Source organism: Lipophrys pholis, assembly GCF_963383615.2.
Source record: "Lipophrys pholis genome assembly, chromosome: 8".
NCBI classification, from domain to species: Eukaryota; Metazoa; Chordata; class Actinopteri; order Blenniiformes; family Blenniidae; genus Lipophrys; species Lipophrys pholis.
In genome coordinates, this window is record NC_137630.1 from 3363319 (window position 1) to 3385715 (window position 22397).

At 41.1% G+C, this 22397-nt stretch overlaps 1 protein-coding gene across 1 annotated transcript in view; it reads left to right on the forward strand.

Moving 5' to 3' along the window:
• The window catches only part of LOC308113787 (sodium-coupled neutral amino acid transporter 3-like), a 32659-nt gene extending 10708 nt beyond the window's left edge, over positions 1-21951 (forward strand). Inside the window, exons 5-16 of the mRNA XM_080470254.1 lie at positions 2173-2246; positions 2368-2460; positions 3945-4026; positions 12003-12085; positions 12188-12246; positions 12555-12671; positions 13187-13266; positions 14973-15073; positions 15278-15402; positions 15626-15770; positions 20776-20879; positions 21287-21951. Coding sequence (XP_080326380.1) covers positions 2173-2246; positions 2368-2460; positions 3945-4026; positions 12003-12085; positions 12188-12246; positions 12555-12671; positions 13187-13266; positions 14973-15073; positions 15278-15402; positions 15626-15770; positions 20776-20879; positions 21287-21391 — 1168 coding nt within the window. The 3' untranslated portion in view covers positions 21392-21951. The remainder of the gene's footprint in view (positions 1-2172; positions 2247-2367; positions 2461-3944; positions 4027-12002; positions 12086-12187; positions 12247-12554; positions 12672-13186; positions 13267-14972; positions 15074-15277; positions 15403-15625; positions 15771-20775; positions 20880-21286) is intronic.
• The last annotated feature ends 446 nt before the right edge of the window (positions 21952-22397 follow it).

Sequence of the window (22397 nt, forward strand, 5' to 3'; positions counted from 1 at the left end):
AGCTGGAGGGTACGGCAAAGCGCACCCAGGCCCAACTCTGTCGCACAGTCCCACCTAAGAAAGTAGGGATAAAATGTAGGCGGTGTTGTGAACGATGCGGGGACGTGTCGGGCGAAGAACACGGAAGCGGTGTATGTAAACAACAACGGGATTGTTTACGGCTGATGAAATATTTAAATATGGCGGGCCAGTCGAGTGCCTAAGAGGAACAGAGGCAAAGCTGTCCATCTTGCAAGGTCTTCTTTGACCCGGCGAATCAGGGGTAGTAAATCTGCTTTATGAATTGATGGAGTCATTTTTATGCTTAAATCGACAAAACCAGATGATGACCAGTGAAAGGGGCGGCGCCAGTGAGGAACCAGGACAGCTCAGGGGTCCAGGGCATTGCCTCAGATTTAGATTAATTAATCTTATAGTCTGAAAACTGACTGAAGTCACTAATAATCCCCACTGCCCTAGCTACTGAAGGTTTTGGGGCTCCATTACCCTTTATAACATTGTACTCTGCTGGAATAGACAAAAAACACTGGCGCATGATCACTAATAAGAATATTACAGATATTGTAACTGAAAACTGAGCTTTAGAACCAGAGGGCTGTGATCTGATATTACAATACTGTTATACATACATGACTTGACCTTAGACAATAACCTTTTGTCAACAATAAAGTAATCAATGCGCGAGTACGTTTGGTGTACTGGAGAAAAGAACGAGTATCGCCTGGTTGATGGAAGAAGGAGTGGCCACATATCAACAGTCTCCAGGTGGGATTGTATGACCAAAGATGATTTTGAAACTGATGATGGCTTCGTGGAGGAGCGGTCAAGTGCAGAGTTTATAACAGTTTTCATATCTCCCCCAAGTATTATTTGGTGAGTGTCAATATAAGGTAGTGAGTGAAGACATTTTGTTAAAGAAATAACTGTCATCCCAGTTGGGAGCGTAAACATTTGCTAAAGTTAAAGTGGTGTTAAATAAGGAGCCACTACCAAAGCGGCCATTTGGGTCCATTATTACATCAGAAACAATAAATGCCGTTGATTTCTGTATCAGAGTTGCAGTCCCTCTCGCTTTACTGTTAAATTCAGAATGGAACATTTGTCCAACCTTTTTTTATTTTTGAATGATCTGTATCTTTTAGGTGTGACTCCTGGAGAAATGCTATATTTACCTTGAGATTTAAAAGATGAGAGAAAACTTTATTACGTTTCATTGGGTGGTTTAGTCCCCTAACGTTAGAGGGGAATGCCCTTTAACCCCATGACATCGGAGGTGATGAGCAAACCGGCTCATAAACAAATCGAACACGTATAGCTGAAACACGCCTCCATAATAAGTGCAATGTGCCTCCTGCATCCCAAACGTGTTCGGTTGTTCAGGTAACCGGGCCGAACAATGATGTCATAATGAAACCGTTAGCTGATGGAAGCCGCAGCGTACTGATATCAACAGGTGGAACAAAAGGTAACTCGTTTTAACGCAGTCTAAACAAAGGTTTGTTGGATGGGGGCTCGGTAATATTAAGTTATTATTCAGTATTATTAGTGCATTTTTACCACTTATTGTCTCTTGGTCAAAGTACAGGATAATCAGGAAGAGACCAGCACGGCGCGCGATGCGGCTTGGATTCCTCCACAACCTGTCTCACCTCCCACACACACGTGTTTATTCACAGTCGTGACGTTACGTGTTCTGACGTCACAGACATCGGCACAAAGATCCGACTGTCGGAAATGACCCGATAAACTGTTTACACAGAATATGATTAGCTCAAAACTCGGACTACACCACCTAATCAGATCTCATCCAAATTTCAATTGGATTGTGCAGATATGATTAGACTGAAGTGTTTATGTGCTGCAGATTTAATCAGGTTGGTATTTAATCAGATTAATTGTGGCCTATGTCACCACAGTGATTGTGTTGTGTGTTTCTATGAAGATATTCCATCCATTTAGGTCGCAGGTGTTGTTCCCTGCATCTAAGTCTGATTTCTTCCTGGATGAGTTTCATCAGAATGTCCTTTGTGAATGTTTGATTTGGTCTCCTGTAACGGGTGTGTCGTCCATCTGGAATAATGGATTTAAGTTAGAGCTGGGCAGGCTGGATATCTAGAAACTACTTCTATTCTAATATGTGAGCTTTGACTTGAGCTGTGCTGTGTTTTACAGGATTCTGCTGACATGCATCGCCTGTCTGTCCTGTTACTCCGTCCATCTGCTGCTACGAAGTGCTGGAGTTGTGGGTAAAGCTTGATTTAGAGAGCCTCGCTTCCTCTTCTCTACACTTCAATCTCCATCCTGTTCATTATATGAATATTAGTGCGTATAGGCACTTTTGTTTTCATCTGTTCTTGTTGTGTTCAGGTATCCGTGCTTACGAGCAGCTCGGCCTGCGAGCTTTTGGACAACCGGGGAAGATTTTAGCTGCTGTCTCCATAACGCTTCACAATATTGGAGGTGAGTCACTGAATCAGAAGTTTAAAACTGGTTTGTAACCCAAGAAAGGATTTCCAAACTTCATGTCTGTGAAATCCAAATTAGAAAGAAATAACTGAAACTCTATGAAAGAAAATGGACTGTTTGTGTAATTATGTGTTTTATTCATTTTACTTCAGGGAACAGATTCAGTCACATTAATAATCTAGGAGACTGTATAACTACCTGACAGATTCACCTCTACATGATTACTTTAATCCTCTTCTGTGAGCAATAATGTGGCTCATCTGTATAATGCAGCTTCTTTCTGTTAAAAGTGTCTTTTTTTACATTATGTGAAAAAAGTCGGCATGTGAGCCTCTGTACCGTGGTGCTATATTCTAATTTAATACATTATCACTTTTTTAAAAATGCATTTTCTTGGATCTTGTGATAAACAGAACCAGAATCATTATATTAGCTTTCATTTTATGCATTTTTAGCAAGAATCAACTACTTTTAAAAGGATCATTAGTTACTTCAAATGCTCAACACTACATCAGGTATCGCTGTGTTTCTTTTGCTTAATAGAAACTAATCTAGAGCTGACAGAACTGTAACATCAGTCAAATTCTCCGTTTCCTTATCAACTTGTTATTGTATGTTCCTCCAGAAACATGGAGCATATTTATTTATCAAACACACTGTGGTTTCTTGGATGAGCACAAGTTCTGAGCTGCTAAAATAATCACTGAAATGTAAAATGATTTACTTTAAAAAGGTGGAAAGATTTAGAAATATTGTGTATTTCTGCTCCTTATTACAGATTGACTCACATTGTGGCTTCAGTGTGAGGACCAATGTTAAATACAGACGTGTTTCCTTTCTGGAACTCATTCTATGGAATGGACTTAGTGATGACTTAAAACTGTAGGAATCTTTGTTGTGCTTCAAAACACATTGAAGGTAAAATAATTAGTGGTTCCAAAGAAAAATGATTTCTGTTGCTTTTTTTTGTTTTTCTCTTTCATATTACTTCTGTTATGTTCTATTTGTCTTTATTTCTTTTCTCTATCTCTCTTTTCCATATTACTTCTAAGTTTTTTCTGTTTTTTGATCTTTTATCACGGGCGTCCTGGGGAACTTCATGGGTCGTTAAGGGCTCGGCAAAAATAAGCCTCGGCTTCTGCCTATCCCCATTTCGGCTACAGATATTGTGAAAACAAAAAAAAACATGTGTGCAGGAACTTAAAAGCACCATGAACTGAACAGCAACAGTCAACCTTTGCACTGAAACTGTAACTGTAACCGAAATAAACCATTCATTCATTCATTCATTCATTCATTCATTCATTCATTCATTCATTCATTCATTCATTCATTCATTCATTCGTTCATTCATTCACTCATTCAATAAATGAAATAATTTGTTGAATTAAAATAAACTGACCAAAATGATCAATTCTTTACCTTAACAAACAAACTGAACAGGCCTCATGTGGTTCCCGTTGTTTGCTCTGTCACAGCCATGTCGAGCTACCTGTTCATAGTGAAATATGAACTCCCGCTGGTCATCCAAGCCTTCCTGGGTCAGACGACAGGTTCAGAGTGAGTATCCTTAACCACACTCCAATTCAACTGCTCTCATGAGTTAATGATTCACATGATCGTCTGTGTCATTCAAAATGTTTAAATACTCAAGAAGTTGAAATCTAATGAGAAACCCCCTCAAAAGAATTGTATAATAGCTGAATTGTTAATGGAATTACTATAATATATTAAATATTTGTCAGGAGTTAAAAGGTGTGTTGTCCTGATTTCTAAAATACAACAGGAATAATCATTTTCTGTAAGTAACCAGGTCAGCTTGTTAATTAGCTCAACCTTTTATATCCGTCTCTTCTTCTGCATGAAAAGAAATGCTTTTAAAGAATCTCGCCAGTGTGATCACCAAGTGAAGTTCTGTGATGGCACTTCACATCTGCCTCTAAAAGGTATCATATTAGAATTTATATGCAAAGAATATTCCTGATAAGCAAAATGAAAGAAATAGAAAGATGTCAAACATCTTATAACCAATGGGGGACTGCAGGTCACTAAAGATGAATGAGGTGAAAACAGAGAGGGTGACGACTTTACAGAGGATCACCACCATGACTATGGAAGCGAATGTGGCTCAAAGATCTATTTGAAATGTACAGTGCGTTCGGAAAGTATTCAACCCCCTTCACTTTTTCAACATTTTGTAATGTTACAGCCTTGTTCCAAAATTGATCCAATTCTTATTTTTTTCTCATCAATCTACCCCAGAATGACAAAGTGAAAAAGGTTTTTTAGGATTTCTCATTAAAAATATAACATGAAAATATCACATGTACACAAGTATTCACACCCATTATTTAATACTTTGTTGAGGCACCTACAGCCGCATTTACAGCGTGAAGTCTTCTAGGGTAGGATGCCACGAGCTGGGCACACCGACACTTGGGGATTTTATCCGACTCTTCTCTGCAGATCCTCTCAGGTTCTGTCAGGTTAGACGGAGAGCGTCGCTGCACAGCTGTTTTCAGGTCTTTCCAGAAATGTTCACTTTGGCTGAAGTCTGGGCTCCGGCTGGGCCCCTGAAGGACATTCACAGACTTTTCCCGAAGCCTTTAGTTCTGTTTACTTTGTGCTTTGGGTCGTTGTCCTGTTGGAATGTGAACCGACAACCCAAGTCTGAGGTCCTGAGCGCTCTGGAGCAGGTTTTCAATTTGATCCATTTTGGAATAAGGCTGTAACATTACAACATGGTGAAAAAGTGAAAAGTGTACTTTCCGAATTAACAGAAATACTTTTTCATTTTCAGATTAAACTGCATTTTTTTGATGCATAGATAAAAATCACTTTCCTATACAAGGCTGCCCATTCTGTGACTTAATCAAAATGAAAAAAAAAATGACATTTAAGTTCTAATTTTCAAAAGTAGCCCCAGCAAATAGTGACCAAAATTCATTTTGAAATGACCAATTTGAAAATTAAAAGGCATTAGCAGAAATGCTTTTTCATTTCCAGGTTCTGGCTGCACAGTTTGACTCAGAAATAAAAGTATTAATGCATCATCCAAACTGCATTTTCATTTCCTTATTCCGGTTGCACATTTTGTATCAGAACTCAAAAGAAAACCTAAAGAGGGAATTGCTTTCTCACTATAATGTCCGCCGCGCAAAAAAAGGATCAAAATAAAGTCTGAGTTCACATTTCCAAGCGGCGCAGGAGAGTGACGTCAGTCGACGTCTCCTTCCTCTGACTGCCTCGCGTCTGAACGGTGAAACCAGGAAAGTGAGAAAACAGCGTGGCAGAGGCGTATTGTCAGATTCCCTCATAGCGAGGGAACGAACGCTGCTTGTTCAGTGATCTGCTCACGTACTGTGACGTTTTTCAGTCACTGAACTTGCGGTGGTCGTTGAACGGACCGCGGAATTTGAACGGTGAACGGACAACTCGTCCACGACAATTTTTTTCAGCATTCTTGATTTGAAGGATTGGATTTCAAAGGATTATTAGGTGTATTTGACACAAAAACATAAACATTGACAGCTGCCCGGAGCGCTAACTCAACAGGGGCCTTGCACCGGCTCAGATGCGTCTTCAGAAACACGTTTTGTAGAAACGTATTTCTAAAGACAAATAAGCCAAAAAGTTAAAACGCTGCTTCATAGATAACAGCTTATAGTGGTGCGTTCAGGTGCTCGTTAGCATGACGGAAGCGTGCCTTCCGACATGCTAATGAGCTGCGGGGCTCATATAGTAGCAACGTTACATGCTTTTTCAGCATTATTGATTTGAAGGATTGGATTTCAAAGTATCTTTATAACGGTGTAAAGACATTGTAGTGCCTCGTTGTCATAATGGGATAACGCCGCTTCGTAGCTGACCACTATGAGTGATGCGTTCAGGTGCTCGTTAACATGTTGGAATCTTGCCTTCAGACATGTTAACGAGCTGCGGGGCTCATACTGTAGTGACGCTACAAACTAAACACGATTAAAATATGACTGAACGTCTTCAGCGAGCTGGAAGGTGCAGCACAGCACACGGCAGAGCCGGGGGGGGGGGGGGGGGGGCGTCATGTGCGCAAAGACCATTCTACGCAAGAAACAAAGCCATATGATACTATACTAAATATATATGGACATATACTAGATATATGAAACATATATAAAATATCAAATAGACATAATATGCAAAACTACATTGTACAGGATTTATTTTCTCCCCAAAATTCTGAAATCTCATCCGTGGACAAGTTGTCCTCTGAGGGTGCTGTCTGTGAACGAGGTTGTCCTGGGTTGCAGTTTTATGGACAAGTCGTCCATGGACGAGTTGTCCTACAATCCCAGTGAACGCACTGTGGCGGCTGAAGGTACTGTGGTACAGTCGGGGCTCCTCCAGACGAGCATTGAAGGATTCGGTGAACTCGTCTTTTTATTAAACTGATTCTCATCATTCAGTAACTCTATAGAGCTGCTTTGCCCCTCATGTCTCGTCTCTTGCTCAAGCTCAAATATGCACAGCGCCCCCTGGTGTATTAGATGCGCAGCACAATCAGAAGCAGTAGAGCCTCTGACGTCACTCTCCCGCGCCGCTTGGAAATTTCGAATTGAATTTTGATCCTTTTTTTGTGCGGCGGACGTGAAAGTGAGAAAGCAATTTCCTCTTTAGGTTTTCTTTTGAGTTCTGTTACAAAATGTGCAGCTTGAATAAGAAAATGAAAATGCAGTTTGGATGATGCATTAATAAGTTTATTTCTGAGTCAAACTGTGCAGCCAGAACCTGGAAATGAAAAAGCACTTCTGCTAATGCATTTTAATTTTCAAATCTGACATTTCAAAATGGATTTTGGTCACTATTTGCTGGAGTGTCTTTTGAAAATTAAATGTTAATCGTCATTTTTTTTTTTTTTTTTTTTCATTAAGCAGCCTTGTCAAAGAAAATGAAAATTCAGTTTGGATGATTGATTATTCATTTTTTATTTATGAGTCAAAAAATGCAGTTTAATCTGAAAATGTAAAAGCATTTCTGTTAATACATTTCAAAGAGATTTTTGAGCCAAATTCGCTTCCATACATGACAGATGTGCACAAAGGATAGAAACAATTTGCTAAAGGAGTTTTATCTCTCATGGTACATGCTCAGCTTGTCTTGTTCATGGTTAACTTGTGAACTGCTGCAGTGGGATTCAGATCAGTTTGCGTCTCTGACCTGGAGGCCACCACTCTCACATAAATTCACATAAATTCACAACTGATTCTAACGGGACAACGCTGACGAATTCCAGATTAACACCCATTTAGCAGGTAAAAACGTATCTATTCAGAACTAAAGTCCTTCATCAAGCAAGTATTTGAAAATAATTCACTCTTGTATATATATTCTCAAAGTTTGGATCCATTTATCTTCTGTCATTACATTGATCCAGTGTGTGCATGCACTGCAGCAGAAGAAAAGAAAACAGACTTATTGATCTTATTCATAGTTCCCATTAATTATACATGCTGGGAGCGGACCGCTGCCAAAGCGCAGCACCCAGAGAGCCCCCCAGGGTTGAAGCTCAGAGACCCACAGTGGTGGTCTGTCAGATGTAGTATGTTAATAACCAGTGTTGGAAGTAATGCTTTACAAAAGTAACTCAGTTACAGTAACTTATTTGTATTTGCTGTAATGCAGTAATTTAACGGATTACTGATGACGGAAGTTTTGATATTAGGCCCTTTACAATGTAATTAACTCACATTACAACAAAATTTGATCAGGTGTTGTTTCCTTTAAGAATTTAAGAAAACATCTGACAACAGAAAAAGCAATCAGTGAGACAGGTTACATTCAGATTGCAGGTCTTAATCCCCAATTCCCATTTTGTTGCTGGGATCCAAAGTTTTTTATGTGATCATTCACATTCCATTTTAAACGTGACCTCTAATAGACTGCCGTGTGAACGTGATTGAACCTGTCGGGCCTCAGAGCTCATGGGCAGAAGACACCGTTGACCAAAGTAAATATTGATGGCACACAGGTCGGTTGCCAGATGTGACTCATTGTTTTCAGCCTAAATAACCTAAAACCCACACACAGTGACAGATTTTGCTCTGGGCGAAGTGGGAGGCTGCCCAGGGCGTAAGGTCAACAGGGGGGCACTGTGCATCGGCTCAGATAAGGTCTTGTGACTCCGCCCCCTGTCTGCGCTGACAGCTATCAGCTCCTGCAGTTAAAAACCAGACCAACATCGCAGCTCGGACACCAACTTTCTTTTTCATTACTGAAACAGTTCAGAGAAATGTCTTTCTGGAAACAAATAAGCTGTGCAGTTGAAAAGTTAAAGTGCCGCTTTGTAGCCGACCGCTTTGAGTGATGCGTTCAGGTGCATCACGTAAGTCTGCACTCCGACATGTTAATGAGCTGTGGGGCTCATACAGTAGAGACGTTACATACTAAACATGATTGAAATATGACTGATACAGTCATTAGCCAGGTGGATCGTGCATGTGCAGCATAATGCAGTGTGGTTTTTTTTTGGGGGGGGGGGATCCAACTGAACCACATGAGCAAGCAAGAGCAACTGTGGTAAAGACAAAAACCCTTGAATAGGAAGAAACTTTTGCAGACCCGGACTCAGAAGTGGCGGCTTTCTGGATGAGGATAGGAGAGTGGGTGTGCCAGGAGACGAGCAGTGGTAGGATGATGGCTGGAGGTTGGTCTTCCAGGTTGAATTACCGCTTGAAGCTCTGTTTCAACCTGGAAAGACTCACAAACACGGGGCTGCGTTAGAAGAGCTTTAATGGCTTAAAGGGGACATATCATGCTAAATCCACTTTTTTAGCCCTTAAATGCATTTTGGTGTATATTTAGAGTGTTTAGAAGTACAGAAAAGTTCAAAGTAGTCTCTTCAGGTGCTCCGTTGATATCTTTATATTCTGTTTTGGTCATATTTTGCGATCGGTTTCGATTTTTCTATTCTCTATTACGTTTTTTGAACAATGACGTCACAGTATTCTCAGCGGAACTACCAAATTAGGACATCGACGTTTCGAGCAATCCGCCATTTTTGTTTCTCGCTGCGATTTTGTAGTCCAACCGAAGTAACGAGAGGATAAGTCGAAATGTTCGGTTGTTGGATGTAGTAACCCACAAGCTTCGTTACACCGTCTCCCAGCATCAGAACCTTTTCGAAGTGCCTGGTTGAGTTTTATTTTTCACAGAAATGTACCCACATCTGTGGGTAAGGTCATTTTTGTGTGCGCGAAGCACTTTAAGGACGACTGCTTCAGCAACCTCCGCCAGTATAAAGAAGGATTTGCCGAAAGACTTGGTCTGATTGAGCGGTCAGTTCCTTCTATCTATGGAGACGACGAACAGAGCACTTCGGTAAGCTGTATATAACGCTAAAAAGTGTGATGATAAGACGTCCCTGTCATTGTTTTGTTAGCATTAGCAGTTGCACCGTCTTCATATGTTAGCGCTGTGTGCTCGTTTTAGATTATAATGTAACTTCTGTGTTAAATAGTCGTTGTAATACAGGCAGTATTGTAGTAGTGGGCATGGATGGAGAAGTTAGTGTAAATATAGTAACACACCATTGCGTTACATCCATATGAAGACGTTGTTCTGTAGGTGCATCATAGTCATTTTCATCTCGCTCCGCCGGGTCCGACTCTGGCTCCAACATGTATGGCTGGATGGACAAATCTTCCCTTGTTGACATTTTGTAAATAATGTGTGAATATAAAGTTTCTGCGCCGCTAGATAATTGTATCTGTTCTATCAAACTACAAAGATGGCCGAACAGGGTGACGTTGAACCGAGTGTGACCTCTGCAACCTGGAGAGGAGGAGGGGTATGAAGTGTCTCATTTGCATTTGAAGAGACCGCCCCAAAACGAGTTGCTCTCAGAAGCGCATCAGAAAAGGGGTTGAAAAGGGGCCTGTGGAGCTCTAATAATGAGGAATTCAGACCCAAGCATTGCAGTTTCGCGTTGTATAGACCACAACTGTATGATTTATATGTAAAAAGGAAGGATTTAAAAGCATGATATGTCTCCTTTAAGATTAAGGGCGACGGACGAGGATAGACCGGCCTGGCAAGGGCGACAGACAGGTCCAGTTAGGGCGAAATAGAGGGCCCCACGAGGGTGACAGACAAGGACGGACAGGCCCGGCTAGGGCGACATACGAAGACAGACAGGCCCGGTGAGGGCAAAATAGATGGTCCAGCGAGGGCGACATAAAGGGCCCGGTGAGGGCAACAGAGGGCCATGTGGAAGGCCGGGCGAGGGCCACATGGAGAGCCCAATCCGTGAATTATGTAGGTATAGGAAGACCAACCTCCAGCCATCGTCCAACCACCACTTGTCTCCAGGCACACCCACTCGAAACCCACAGCCAATCCCGGCCACAGATCACCTCCGTCCAGCCAATCATCAGCCAGGTTCCGCCTCATAAGTCCACACATTGAAGCCTCGGCGTTCCAGCTGCATCGTTACCCACCTCCACCCCTCCTCCGCTGGGCCTCGCATCCACGCCACCATAAACACTCATCATCCAGTCCGAATACATACCCTACCTGAACTGTCCGTCTCATCACCCTCTCCTATCCTCACCCAACTGGGATAGCAGAAAGCCGCCACCTCTGAGTCCGGTTCTGTAAAGGTTTCTTCCTGCTCTGCAGAACCTGCTTTCCAGTCGCTCCACTTGCTTCGTGGTTCAGTTGGGTTTCTCTCTGTTCAAAAAGAACCAAATCTCCGGCTTGCCCCAGGCCATCCTCTTCCTCGCCACCACCAGTGTCCAGACTCCGAGAGGGAAGACTAATTCTTGATCATCGCATCCATGCATCTCTTACTGTCGCAGTCTTCCACCGGGTCTGAGCACCAAATAACTTCTTAAGCTAATAAGCTCTTCTAAAGCATACTCATGTTTTCAGGTTGAATTCAGAGACCGTAATATTGTAATGTAACTAATTCATTTGAAACGACAGTAACTAATTATGTATACGATATAACATTTTGGAAGTAACTAGCCCAACACTGTTTAAAACCAAGTTAATCCTTTCTCTTTTGTTATTTTTAATATACTGTATATTTCAATTCCTGGAATTTGATACACCAGGTCAATAAATCAGACACCGACAGTGTTTTACATCTTTTCTTCAAACAAACATAAAAGGGTAATTGTCTCTGTTTGGTCCGGACCAGAGTTCGTTTCAGGGAAACTTTGCTTCGTTCGGGCCGGTGCGAAAGCTCCCTCAGACTCTGGCCTGGACCAAAGTGGTGAACTCTGCCCCCCCCCCCCCCCCCCCCCCCGCCCCCCCCATTCAAAGCGAGTCCCTGAAGTGTCCTGGGGTGAAAACACCCCAAGAGCAATTTGTGCCTTCTCTCTGATGTGAGCAACATCATTATTTTACACATTCTCCTTGTTAAGTTCTTGTTAATTTATTGATGAACTGGCAGTTTTGTGTTTCCGCTGGTCACCTGATTTTCTGACACAGGAATTAAAAATGCTGTCATTTCTTGTGTGTTTACTTTAATGAATGCTTTTTTTTTTTTTTTTTAGTGACTGGTTTATGAATGGCAACTACCTCATTATCATTGTCACTGGTTGCATCATCCTCCCTCTGGCTATGATGAGACACTTAGGTAAAGGCTGTGTAAATGCACTTCATGTATTTTAAACACAACAGCGAGAAAACTGTTTGAACTCATCATTTATCTCTTCATGTCTTCTCTTCCACTTTGCAGGGTATCTGGGTTACACCAGTGGTTTTTCTCTCACCTGCATGGTTTTCTTCCTCTCTGCGGTCAGCCATCACATCACACACTTCTATGACTTTTTTTGTGTTGCAAGTAGTGTTGTGGAAGAATACTGGATGAGTTGTAAAGTAAAATTACTGTTTATTGATTGCAATCACTCAATAACTTACTTCTTTAAAAAAAAAAAAAAAGTATGCAAGCCAGGGACACCCAGTAGTTAATAATCAACTCAATATAACGACAAGAAATACAACAATTATATTTAATGTTGAAAATGTGTGTGTTATCACCAGATGATGAGAATGTGACATGGAGTTCAGTAATGTTCTTTCTACGTTTCTCTTTTACATATCAGGTCATCTACAAGAGGTTTAATATTGCCTGTCCTCTGGAAGTGTTTGGGAACTACTCAATGAACTCCACCCTCCCAGAGGGCACATGCGACGCAAAGTTATTCACTATCAACCCAGAGGTGGGACACACACACACACACACACACACACACACACACACACACACACACACACACACACACACACACACACACACACACACACACACACACACACACTTGCCATTGTAAATTTGGTTTTGGAAATAATGCAATCACATTACAAGAAATTCAAAGTCACATCATCCAACAACAGTCAACAGGTCAGTCTGTCCACATTGGGTCAAATTCTCAAGCGAAACCAACTGAGAATAAAACTACTTTATAATGTGACTTTTGAGAGAAACTGTCAAAGAAACAAAGAGCTCAGACGAGCACATGTGGAAGTAGGTACAATACTGACTGCAGTACACTACATGTAACATGGTTTAACAGTGTGCTGGAAAACACCATGCACTGGCTTGTGGGGGGGAAATAAATGTAATAACAGCATGTGTGTATCTGCAAAAAACTATTTGTGGGTGCAATATATATTGTCTGGACGAACACATGGCCTGAAAGTCCACCGAAGAAAATGACTCTTATCTGACCTGCAGACTGCGTACACCATCCCCATCCTGGCATTCGCTTTTGTATGTCACCCCGAGGTTCTTCCCATCTACACGGAACTGAGCAAGTAAGAGACACACTATCACAATATCACAATATCACAATACCACAATACCACAATACCACAATATCACAATATCACAATACCACAATACCACAATACCACAATATCACAATATCACAATATCACAATACCACAATACCACAATACCACGCTGGGTCTCCCCAGAGCTGTGCCCTTTCCTCTCTCCTCTACATTTTATACAGGAATGATTGCAGCAGTCGGCACGACAATAGATATTTTTTTATCAAATGTTTAGACAACATCGTATCCGTCAGTCTCCTTCAGGACCATGAACATTCCCGCGGGCCTGTAGTTGATGAATTTGCAGCCTGGTGTGATGATGCTTTTCCTAAACTTAATGTACAGAAAACGAAGGACATGTGCATCGATTTCACACAAAAGCCCCACAACAACAATTAAAAAAAACGTCATCAAAGGCCAGGCAGTGGACACCGTCGATAATTATAAATATCTTGGAACTACTCTGGATGACAAGCTAAGATTCATTTGCCATTCAGAGACTCGCCACAATAACAGGCCTGCAGCGACTGCACTGTCCTTGATGATTTTAATTCTGCTGATCTGTGCTGACCTTCTCTTTTCTTTGCTGGTTTGGTAACCTCAGCACCAGGTAGAAAAATGCACTGAACCAGTGGGAAAATTGTGGGAGTTCAGCAGAGCACTAACCAATGTGTCCAACAGACACTTCTTCAGGAAGTGGAATGCCATCCTTCCTGACTGCTCCCATCACCTGACTTGCTGAGTTCCAGTTTTTACCTTGTGGCATTTGGCTCAGACTTCCTCGTATGAAGGCAAATAGATATAAGAACACCTTTGTCCCTGAAGCGATTTCCTTCCTTGATTCGCGACAGGGTCGTAGGAGTCATACCTAATTGGATTTGATCTGTGGTTTCTCACAGGAGGCAGGAACTTACATTGTCCACTAATGTCGCCGTAACAACCTTGATTTTAAAGTTGATGGATGTCGGAGCCGAACTGTGTTCAGCCCATCTAACAATTCTGATTCAGTACTCCCGATGGTTTTTCAGCACACCGTATTATCTCCTCCCATGGATATTTATATGTACCGTATTATGTCATGCATGTCTGTATGGAAATGCATTATTTATGTTTTTATACTTTGCTGCAAAACCAAATGTCCTACGGGAACACAAATACTACTGAACTCAACGGAACAGTATCGCAATATTATAATACACCTAATAACTTAGATTTTTTATATGTTCTGTGAATAGCTCATTGTAGTTTTTTTTTGCAGTAGCACTCAATTAAATAAAGACAATCTGTAATTGAGGTTGAAGTTCATCTTTGAAGGAATATTTAATGTATGCACAACATTTCACAATACTGCAGCAGCAGTTTGTAGAGATCCTCTTTTATCTTGATAACAACAGATTGTGAAATATGTGGACTTTGGCCCACATATTTCATATATTTCATATATATGTAACTTTTTAATCAACGTTATGTTTATTTGTCGTGTAACGGTCTTTGCTTGTATTGCCTCACATTTAAGTATAGAAATATTCTTCAACAACACATTTCAGTTAAAGGTTGTATTTTCCACGTATCGTGTAGGAATTTTCTAACCTGATAGTTTGTTTCTAAATTGCCCATTTGCACTGATGTTTATATTATTATACTGATTTCTTCTCACCTGAAACATTTGTCGCTTTGTTTCCTTAAAGCCCGACCAAGAGGAGAATGCAGAACATCGGAAATGTTTCCATCTTGGGAATGTTCATCATGTACTTCTTCACTGCCGTATTTGGATATCTGACCTTCTACGGTGAGATTAACCTCTGTTGAAAAACAACAACTCACCATCAAAAATAACTCATCATCCTCATTGTGTGTGTGTGTGTGTGTGTGTGTGTGTGTGTGTGTGTGTGTGTGTGTGTGTGTGTGTGTGTGTGTGTGTGTGTGTGTGTGTGTGTGTGTGTGTGTGTGTGTGTGTGTGTGTGTGTGTGTGTGTGTGTGTGTGTGTGTGTAGAGAACACAGAGGCTGAGCTGCTCCATACCTACAATAAGGTGGACCCTCTGGACACTCTGATTCTGTGTGTCCGGCTGGCTGTGCTGGTGGCTGTGACTCTGACTGTACCTGTGGTCTTATTCCCTGTAAGAACAACCTTTTTTTTTTTATAAATTAAGAGAGTAATAACTGACAAACATTAAAAAAACATTCTAAAATCCTGTGCTGGATAGCGCTCTAGTTATTGAAATTGAAAATGATTGATAGGAAACTCTTGTTCGTGACAGTTAATTGGTAACACAGCTTTAAATGTTGAGATAAAGAGTTCCTGGACTCTGAGAACAGTTTTCCCCTGTGGTGTTGCTTCAGATCCGCCGGGCCCTCCTGCAGCTGCTCTTCCCTGGGAGACCTTTCCACTGGCTCCGGCACATTGCCATCGCCGTGTGTCTGCTCTTCTGCGTCAACCTGCTGGTCATCCTCGTCCCCAACATCCGGGACATTTTTGGCATCACTGGTAGGATATTAGATGTAGAAGTAGTGGTGAAAACAAATTTCATCAGTGAAAGCTGATATGAAGCACTAATCAATACATGTTTTTACCTTGTCAGTAATCTGCTGCTCAGTTTTGATGAAAGACTTCATAATAATGGTTCCTATTATGTACTGTCAAGAAAGATCGAGTTAAATTTTATAATATGGCGAAAACTAATTATCGGTTTTCTATGTTATTATGTAGCATGTAAAAATCCCCTTTCTCAATACAGACTGATGGTTTTCTACAACAGCACGTCTTCCCAGGAGACACAATGTAGAGTTCCTTATAAGAACAGGTTCATATCTTTAAGATGATTCTCAGGCTTCCATCCATCAGTGTATATTACCTTCATACTATGATCCCTTATAAGTGTATTCAGTAGATTTGCTAAACAGATCACAGGTTGGACGTGTCGGTTAGATTAAGATAAATCTAATTTAAGGATTATTCCGTGCTCTAAATGTCACACAGCCCTGTGGTAGTCTGGAATTCCGGCTGGTCTCAGACCCCCGGGTCGTCTGAAACAGCTCTGCTTCATTTCCAATCACAAAGCTCATGTTTTAGGTTTCTCCTGCTCAGCAGCATTTTTGTTTCCTCAGAGAAGGTATTCAGGCTCAGTAATTAAACTTGTGTGTGTTTTGGAAGACGTAGCTTCAGTGGACCAGAAGGGCCAGCAGCACAACACAACAGCAAAAGGTCACAATGAAAGTGCGCAGCGGTCAGAGAACAGACTTTGTTTTCAGGGGACAGTATTTTCGGACGGACTGGCAGCTGGAGAACCATTGACATAATATCTGTAATATCTGTATGTTTTTATTTTAACATTTTAATGTCTTCTAATGTCTCTTTATAATGTCTATGCAGAGAACAGACTTTGTTTCCGGGGGACAATATTTTCTGACGGAACGATAGAGGCAGAGCACATATATAACTAGTTATGACAATTTCTACACAGTGACCAACAATACTGATTTCTGAAGACACATAACGACAGGTTTTTTTTCTTCCCATTTGCTAAAACACAATTTTGCAAACTCGGCTGGTTTTATCAAAATACTTAACACAATTCACAAAACCACACACCCAAACTGCAAAATACCTCATATGTCCTACTAAATGAAGCGCTGCAACCAAAACTACATACAGACTACATACAACTAGATACATCACAATCACACTGCTGCACCAAGCGGCTCACGCTTCATTCATGTTACCTGATGTTTGTCTAACCACCTCCACACTGTTGGGCATAAAGTGAAGCACTCTCATCTTTACTAAACTTTGCTATAATACTAAAATAGTTCAAATTGTTCAGATTGTTAACATGTGTAGAATTATTTGCAGATACACACATGCTGTTGATACATTTATTTATTTATTGTTCACCAAACAAGTCAGGGAATACCTGTTTTCCAGCACATTGAGAAACAGTATTATGTGTACTGTACTGCAGTCACTATTGTACTTACATCTACTCCTTGTTTCTTTGAGAGTTTCTCTCAAAAGGCACCTTCATTCTGATTTAGTTTTGCTAGAGAACAAGAGCCAATGTAGACAGACTGACTCATTGAATGTTGTTGAACATTGTGTTGTCTTGAATGATGCTGCCTTGAATTTCTTGTAATCTGATTGCATTATTTTCCAAAACCAAATTTACAATGGCAGTGTCGTGTACCTCAATGAACATTTGGCCCTTCCTCCACTGTGGTTGCGTCGTCTCTCAGTCCTTTAGAAAATCAAAAAGAGTGTGTGTGTGTGTGTGTGTGTGTGTGTGTGTGTGTGTGTGTGTGTGTGTGTGTGTGTGTGTGTGTGTGTGTGTGTGTGTGTTTGGCCATGAACTCCTCTACGAGCTCTACCTCTCCCTCTCCCTCTCCCTCTCTCTGCAATGTTAGGTGTTCACCTCTGGTCTTGTAACGGCGCTTACTTCCTGATTGAAGTGGTAAAGATTAACCATTGAGGTGTTTCCCAGGTTTAACACGTCTTTGCTCATGTCTCAGGCAGAGAATCGTGTTCTGTGCGATTAAAAAGTGCCATTTTGAATTGCAAATGTGTGTAAAGCAGAAAATGTGTTTAGAGTTTTAGACTTGAGTGTGTCATATTAAATAATGGTGCTTTGCATGTAATTTTTAGTGTGTTAGCAATTGGAAAAAACTGTAATCACAATCATCATGCGGCAGTGTTTTACTTACGTCTCATTAGATAAAACTATCCTGAATCAAAATAGTAATGGCCTTTTGCTGTTGTGTTGTGGACTTTTTGTTGTTGTGTTGTGGACTTTTGCTGTTGTGTTGTGACTTTTGCTGTTGTGTTGTAGCTTTTGCTCTTGTGTTGTGACTTTTGCTGTTGTGTTGTGACTTTTGCTGTTGTGTTGTAGCTTTTGCTCTTGTGTTGTGACTTTTGCTGTTGTGTTGTGGACTTTTTGCTGTTGTGTTGTGACTTTTGCTGTTGTGTTGTGGACTTTTGCTGTTGTGTTGTGGCTTTTGCTGTTGTGTTGTGGCTTTTTGCTGTTGTGTTGTGGACTTTTGCTGTTGTGTTGTGGCTTTTGCTGTTGTGTTGTGGCTTTTTGCTGTTGTGTTGTGGACTTTTGCTGTTGTGTTGCGGACTTTTGCTGTTGTGTTGTGGCTTTTGCTGTTGTGTTGTGGCTTTTTGCTGTTGTGTTGTGGACTTTTGCTGTTGTGTTGCGGACTTTTGCTGTTGTGTTGCGGACTTTTGCTGTTGTGTTGTGGCTTTTGCTGTTGTGTTGTGGACTTTTGCTGTTGTGTTGTGGCTTTTTGCTGTTGTGTTGTGAACTTTTGCTGTTGTGTTGCGGACTTTTGCTGTTGTGTTGTAGCTTTTGCTGTTGTGTTGTGGACTTTTGCTGTTGTGTTGCGGACTTTTGCTGTTGTGTTGTGGCTTTTGCTGTTGTGTTGTAGCTTTTGCTGTTGTGTTGCAGACTTTTGCTGTTGTGTTGTGGCTTTTGCTGTTGTGTTGTGGCTTTTTGCTGTTGTGTTGCGGACTTTTGCTGTTGTGTTGTGGCTTTTGCTGTTGTGTTGTGGCTTTTGCTGTTGTGTTGTAGCTTTTGCTGTTGTGTTGTGGACTTTTGCTGTTGTGTTGTGGCTTTTGCTGTTGTGTTGTGGCTTTTTGCTGTTGTGTTGTGAACTTTTGCTGTTGTGTTGCGGACTTTTGCTGTTGTGTTGTAGCTTTTGCTGTTGTGTTGTGGACTTTTGCTGTTGTGTTGCGGACTTTTGCTGTTGTGTTGTGGACTTTTGCTGTTGTGTTGTAGCTTTTGCTGTTGTGTTGTGGCTTTTTGCTGTTGTGTTGTGACTTTTGCTGTTGTGTTGTGGACTTTTTGCTGTTGTGTTGTGACTTTTGCTGTTGTGTTGTGGACTTTTGCTGTTGTGTTGTGGCTTTTGCTGTTGTGTTGTGGCTTTTTGCTGTTGTGTTGTGGACTTTTGCTGTTGTGTTGTGGACTTTTGCTGTTGTGTTGTAGCTTTTGCTGTTGTGTTGTGGACTTTTGCTGTTGTGTTGCGGACTTTTGCTGTTGTGTTGTGGCTTTTGCTGTTGTGTTGTAGCTTTTGCTGTTGTGTTGTGGACTTTTGCTGTTGTGTTGTGGCTTTTGCTGTTGTGTTGCGGACTTTTGCTGTTGTGTTGTGGCTTTTGCTGTTGTGTTGTGGCTTTTTGCTGTTGTGTTGTGACTTTTGCTGTTGTGTTGTGGCTTTTGCTGTTGTGTTGTGGCTTTTTGCTGTTGTGTTGTTGCTTTTTGCTGTTGTGTTGTGGACTTTTTGCTGTTGTGTTGTGACTTTTGCTGTTGTGTTGTGGCTTTTTGCCTTTGTGTTGTGGACTTTTGCTGTTGTGTTGTGGACTTTTTGCTGTTGTGTTGTGACTTTTGCTGTTGTGTTGTGACTTTTTGCTGTTGTGTTGTGGACTTTTTGCTGTTGTGTTGTGGCTTTTGCTGTTGTGTTGTGGCTTTTTGCTGTTGTGTTGTGACTTTTGCTGTTGTGTTGTGGCTTTTGCTGTTGTGTTGTGGCTTTTTGCTGTTGTGTTGTTGCTTTTTGCTGTTGTGTTGTGGACTTTTTGCTGTTGTGTTGTGACTTTTGCTGTTGTGTTGTGGCTTTTTGCCTTTGTGTTGTGGACTTTTGCTGTTGTGTTGTGGACTTTTTGCTGTTGTGTTGTGACTTTTGCTGTTGTGTTGTGGACTTTTTGCTGTTGTGTTGTGACTTTTGCTGTTGTGTTGTGACTTTTTGCTGTTGTGTTGTGGACTTTTTGCTGTTGTGTTGTGACTTTTGCTGTTGTGTTGTGGCTTTTTGCTGTTGTGTTGTGGACTTTTGCTGTTGTGTTGTGGACTTTTGTGGTTGTGTATCGCTGTTGGCCCTTCTGGGCCACCGTACATATTTTAGAAATAAAACATAGATATAGATTTGAATTATAACAATGCCTTTATCTGACATTATCTACATATATTATTACATTCTGATCCGATAAAGAATAAAAAATAAAGAAATAAAGAAATCTTGAAGCAGAGGTAAAGCTGGGCCATGTGTCCAAACCTTCACAGTGCAAAGCATTATGGGATTGAGCCACTGGGCTGAGTGGTGTGATATGTTCATGTAAACGGGACGATCTGATGTCTGAATTTGAAAAGTTCCATTAGATTCAATTACGTGACCATAAAAACTCATGTTAAGTCAAACTGAAGATCTGAGAGGTAACTAGTTAGGTCCACCTATAAGTACTATGGTGTGACTGAGGTAAATTGAATAATTTGAACGTTAGACTGTAAAAAGTTCTGGAGTATTTTTGATATTTTGCGGCAAAAACTAATTATCTGCATCTGTCTCACTTTAAGTTGAAAGAAAAGAAAAGGACTCTAAGCACCGTTTCGACTCAACCTCCACCAGAGAGCATACACAGTTTAACTCATCAGCTTCTTTATTTGAGCATCTTGTTCTGGACTAAAATCTTTTTTACACAGACGTGATTTGTTGTGTCTTCTGTTTGTGTGCAGGGGCGACCACTGCTCCCATCCTCATCTTCATCCTCCCCGGACTCTTCTACATCAGGATCATCCCATCCAACGAGGAACCCATTAACTCCCGACCAAAAATCCAGGTTTGTGTCTCTCCTCGATTTTAACTCAACGTAATCAATGCCCAGGACTGTGGATAACGTTCCGATGTGGGGGGGGGGGGAGGTGCCACTTATCCATGAAGTGATCCGATCAGCAAGGAGCCTGTCAGGCTTCAAAATATTGCAGAATAAATTACACTTAGTACAAATGTATAATCAAGAATTAGTTTTCACAACAGAAGAAAGCTAAAGTGGGGGTTCCAGAGGAAATGCAGAGGGTATCTGAGGGAGGAATTTCTCTGTGATTACAGGAAAAGACAGTGATTTCAATAAAGCAAACAGACATTGATTTAAAAAGAAATGATCAATGAATCTGTCGCCATGAACATTTCACTGCTCTGAAGTGTTTGACTGTTTCCTCTTTCACACATGTCCTGTTGATGTTTCAGGCTGCTTGTTTCACTGCACTGGGGTTCATATTCATGACCATGAGCCTGACCTTCATCACACTGGACTGGGTCACCGGTGTGAAGCGCAGTCAGGGCGGTCATTAAAGAGCACCCCACCAACCCCAAAGCAGCAGCAGCAGCCCCCCGCGGTGTCCCCCTGCCGACGTTGGAGACGAGCAGCCAGAGCCAGACTCCTGCTGGATGGTCCGAGATAACAAAAGGATCGTGGTCAATAATTGTAAGGACAATGTACCGAGGAACCCAGCTTTTGATATTGTAGCCATCCAGCGACACTCACACCACCAGGCTGTTCCTGATGAACCTGACAATGGTATCCATCCACCACTGAGAGCAATACGCCCTGATGCAGGTCAAATGTAGTGTTTGTTACAACCAATGAGGAAATTCATCTGATTTCTAGACCTTTGATTAAGACAAAGTATTTAATTTGTGTCTGTAAGAATATTTTTGAAAAAATATACAATATTGTTCAATATGTTCAATTATTTCCACTGATTGAATCTTACTGTAAGTTGAATTTGACAAAACGTCCCAGCATGTCACCCAAAGGCATGCACAAGGTTTATACTATTATAATTGATGCAATTAAATTGTGAATTTTGGGGAAGAAGATTTTATTGTTTAATAAAGATGTACAAAGCACAACATGTAGTTTCTTGACTCGAGCACTCGGTCCACTGGGCCCCGTGTTATAAAAGCCTCATTCAGGAGACGATGTGTTTGCCTGTGGAGTCTGATAAAATCTGCTCCTTAAACGACATGCATGGTTGAAAGACTGAACTCTGACAGAAGAGTTCGTATTTAGCTTGAACATTGTGAAAACCAATAATGTGAATGTATGATTAGCTCTGGGACCTTTATTCTCTAATATTGATAAACACCAAGAAGGAAAAACAATATACTCCGTTAATGTGACAGAACAACACTTTACCGTTTCTCACTTTCAGTGTTCTACAGAGTTGGTCCATAATGCTGTAACAAGATTAATCACACATTATTAGAAAAGCAGATATTTTCTACAATATTTTTCCCTATGGGCTGTTTTTTTTATATCGAACGAAACTTAATAAAAAAAAAATTAGAACTAAGT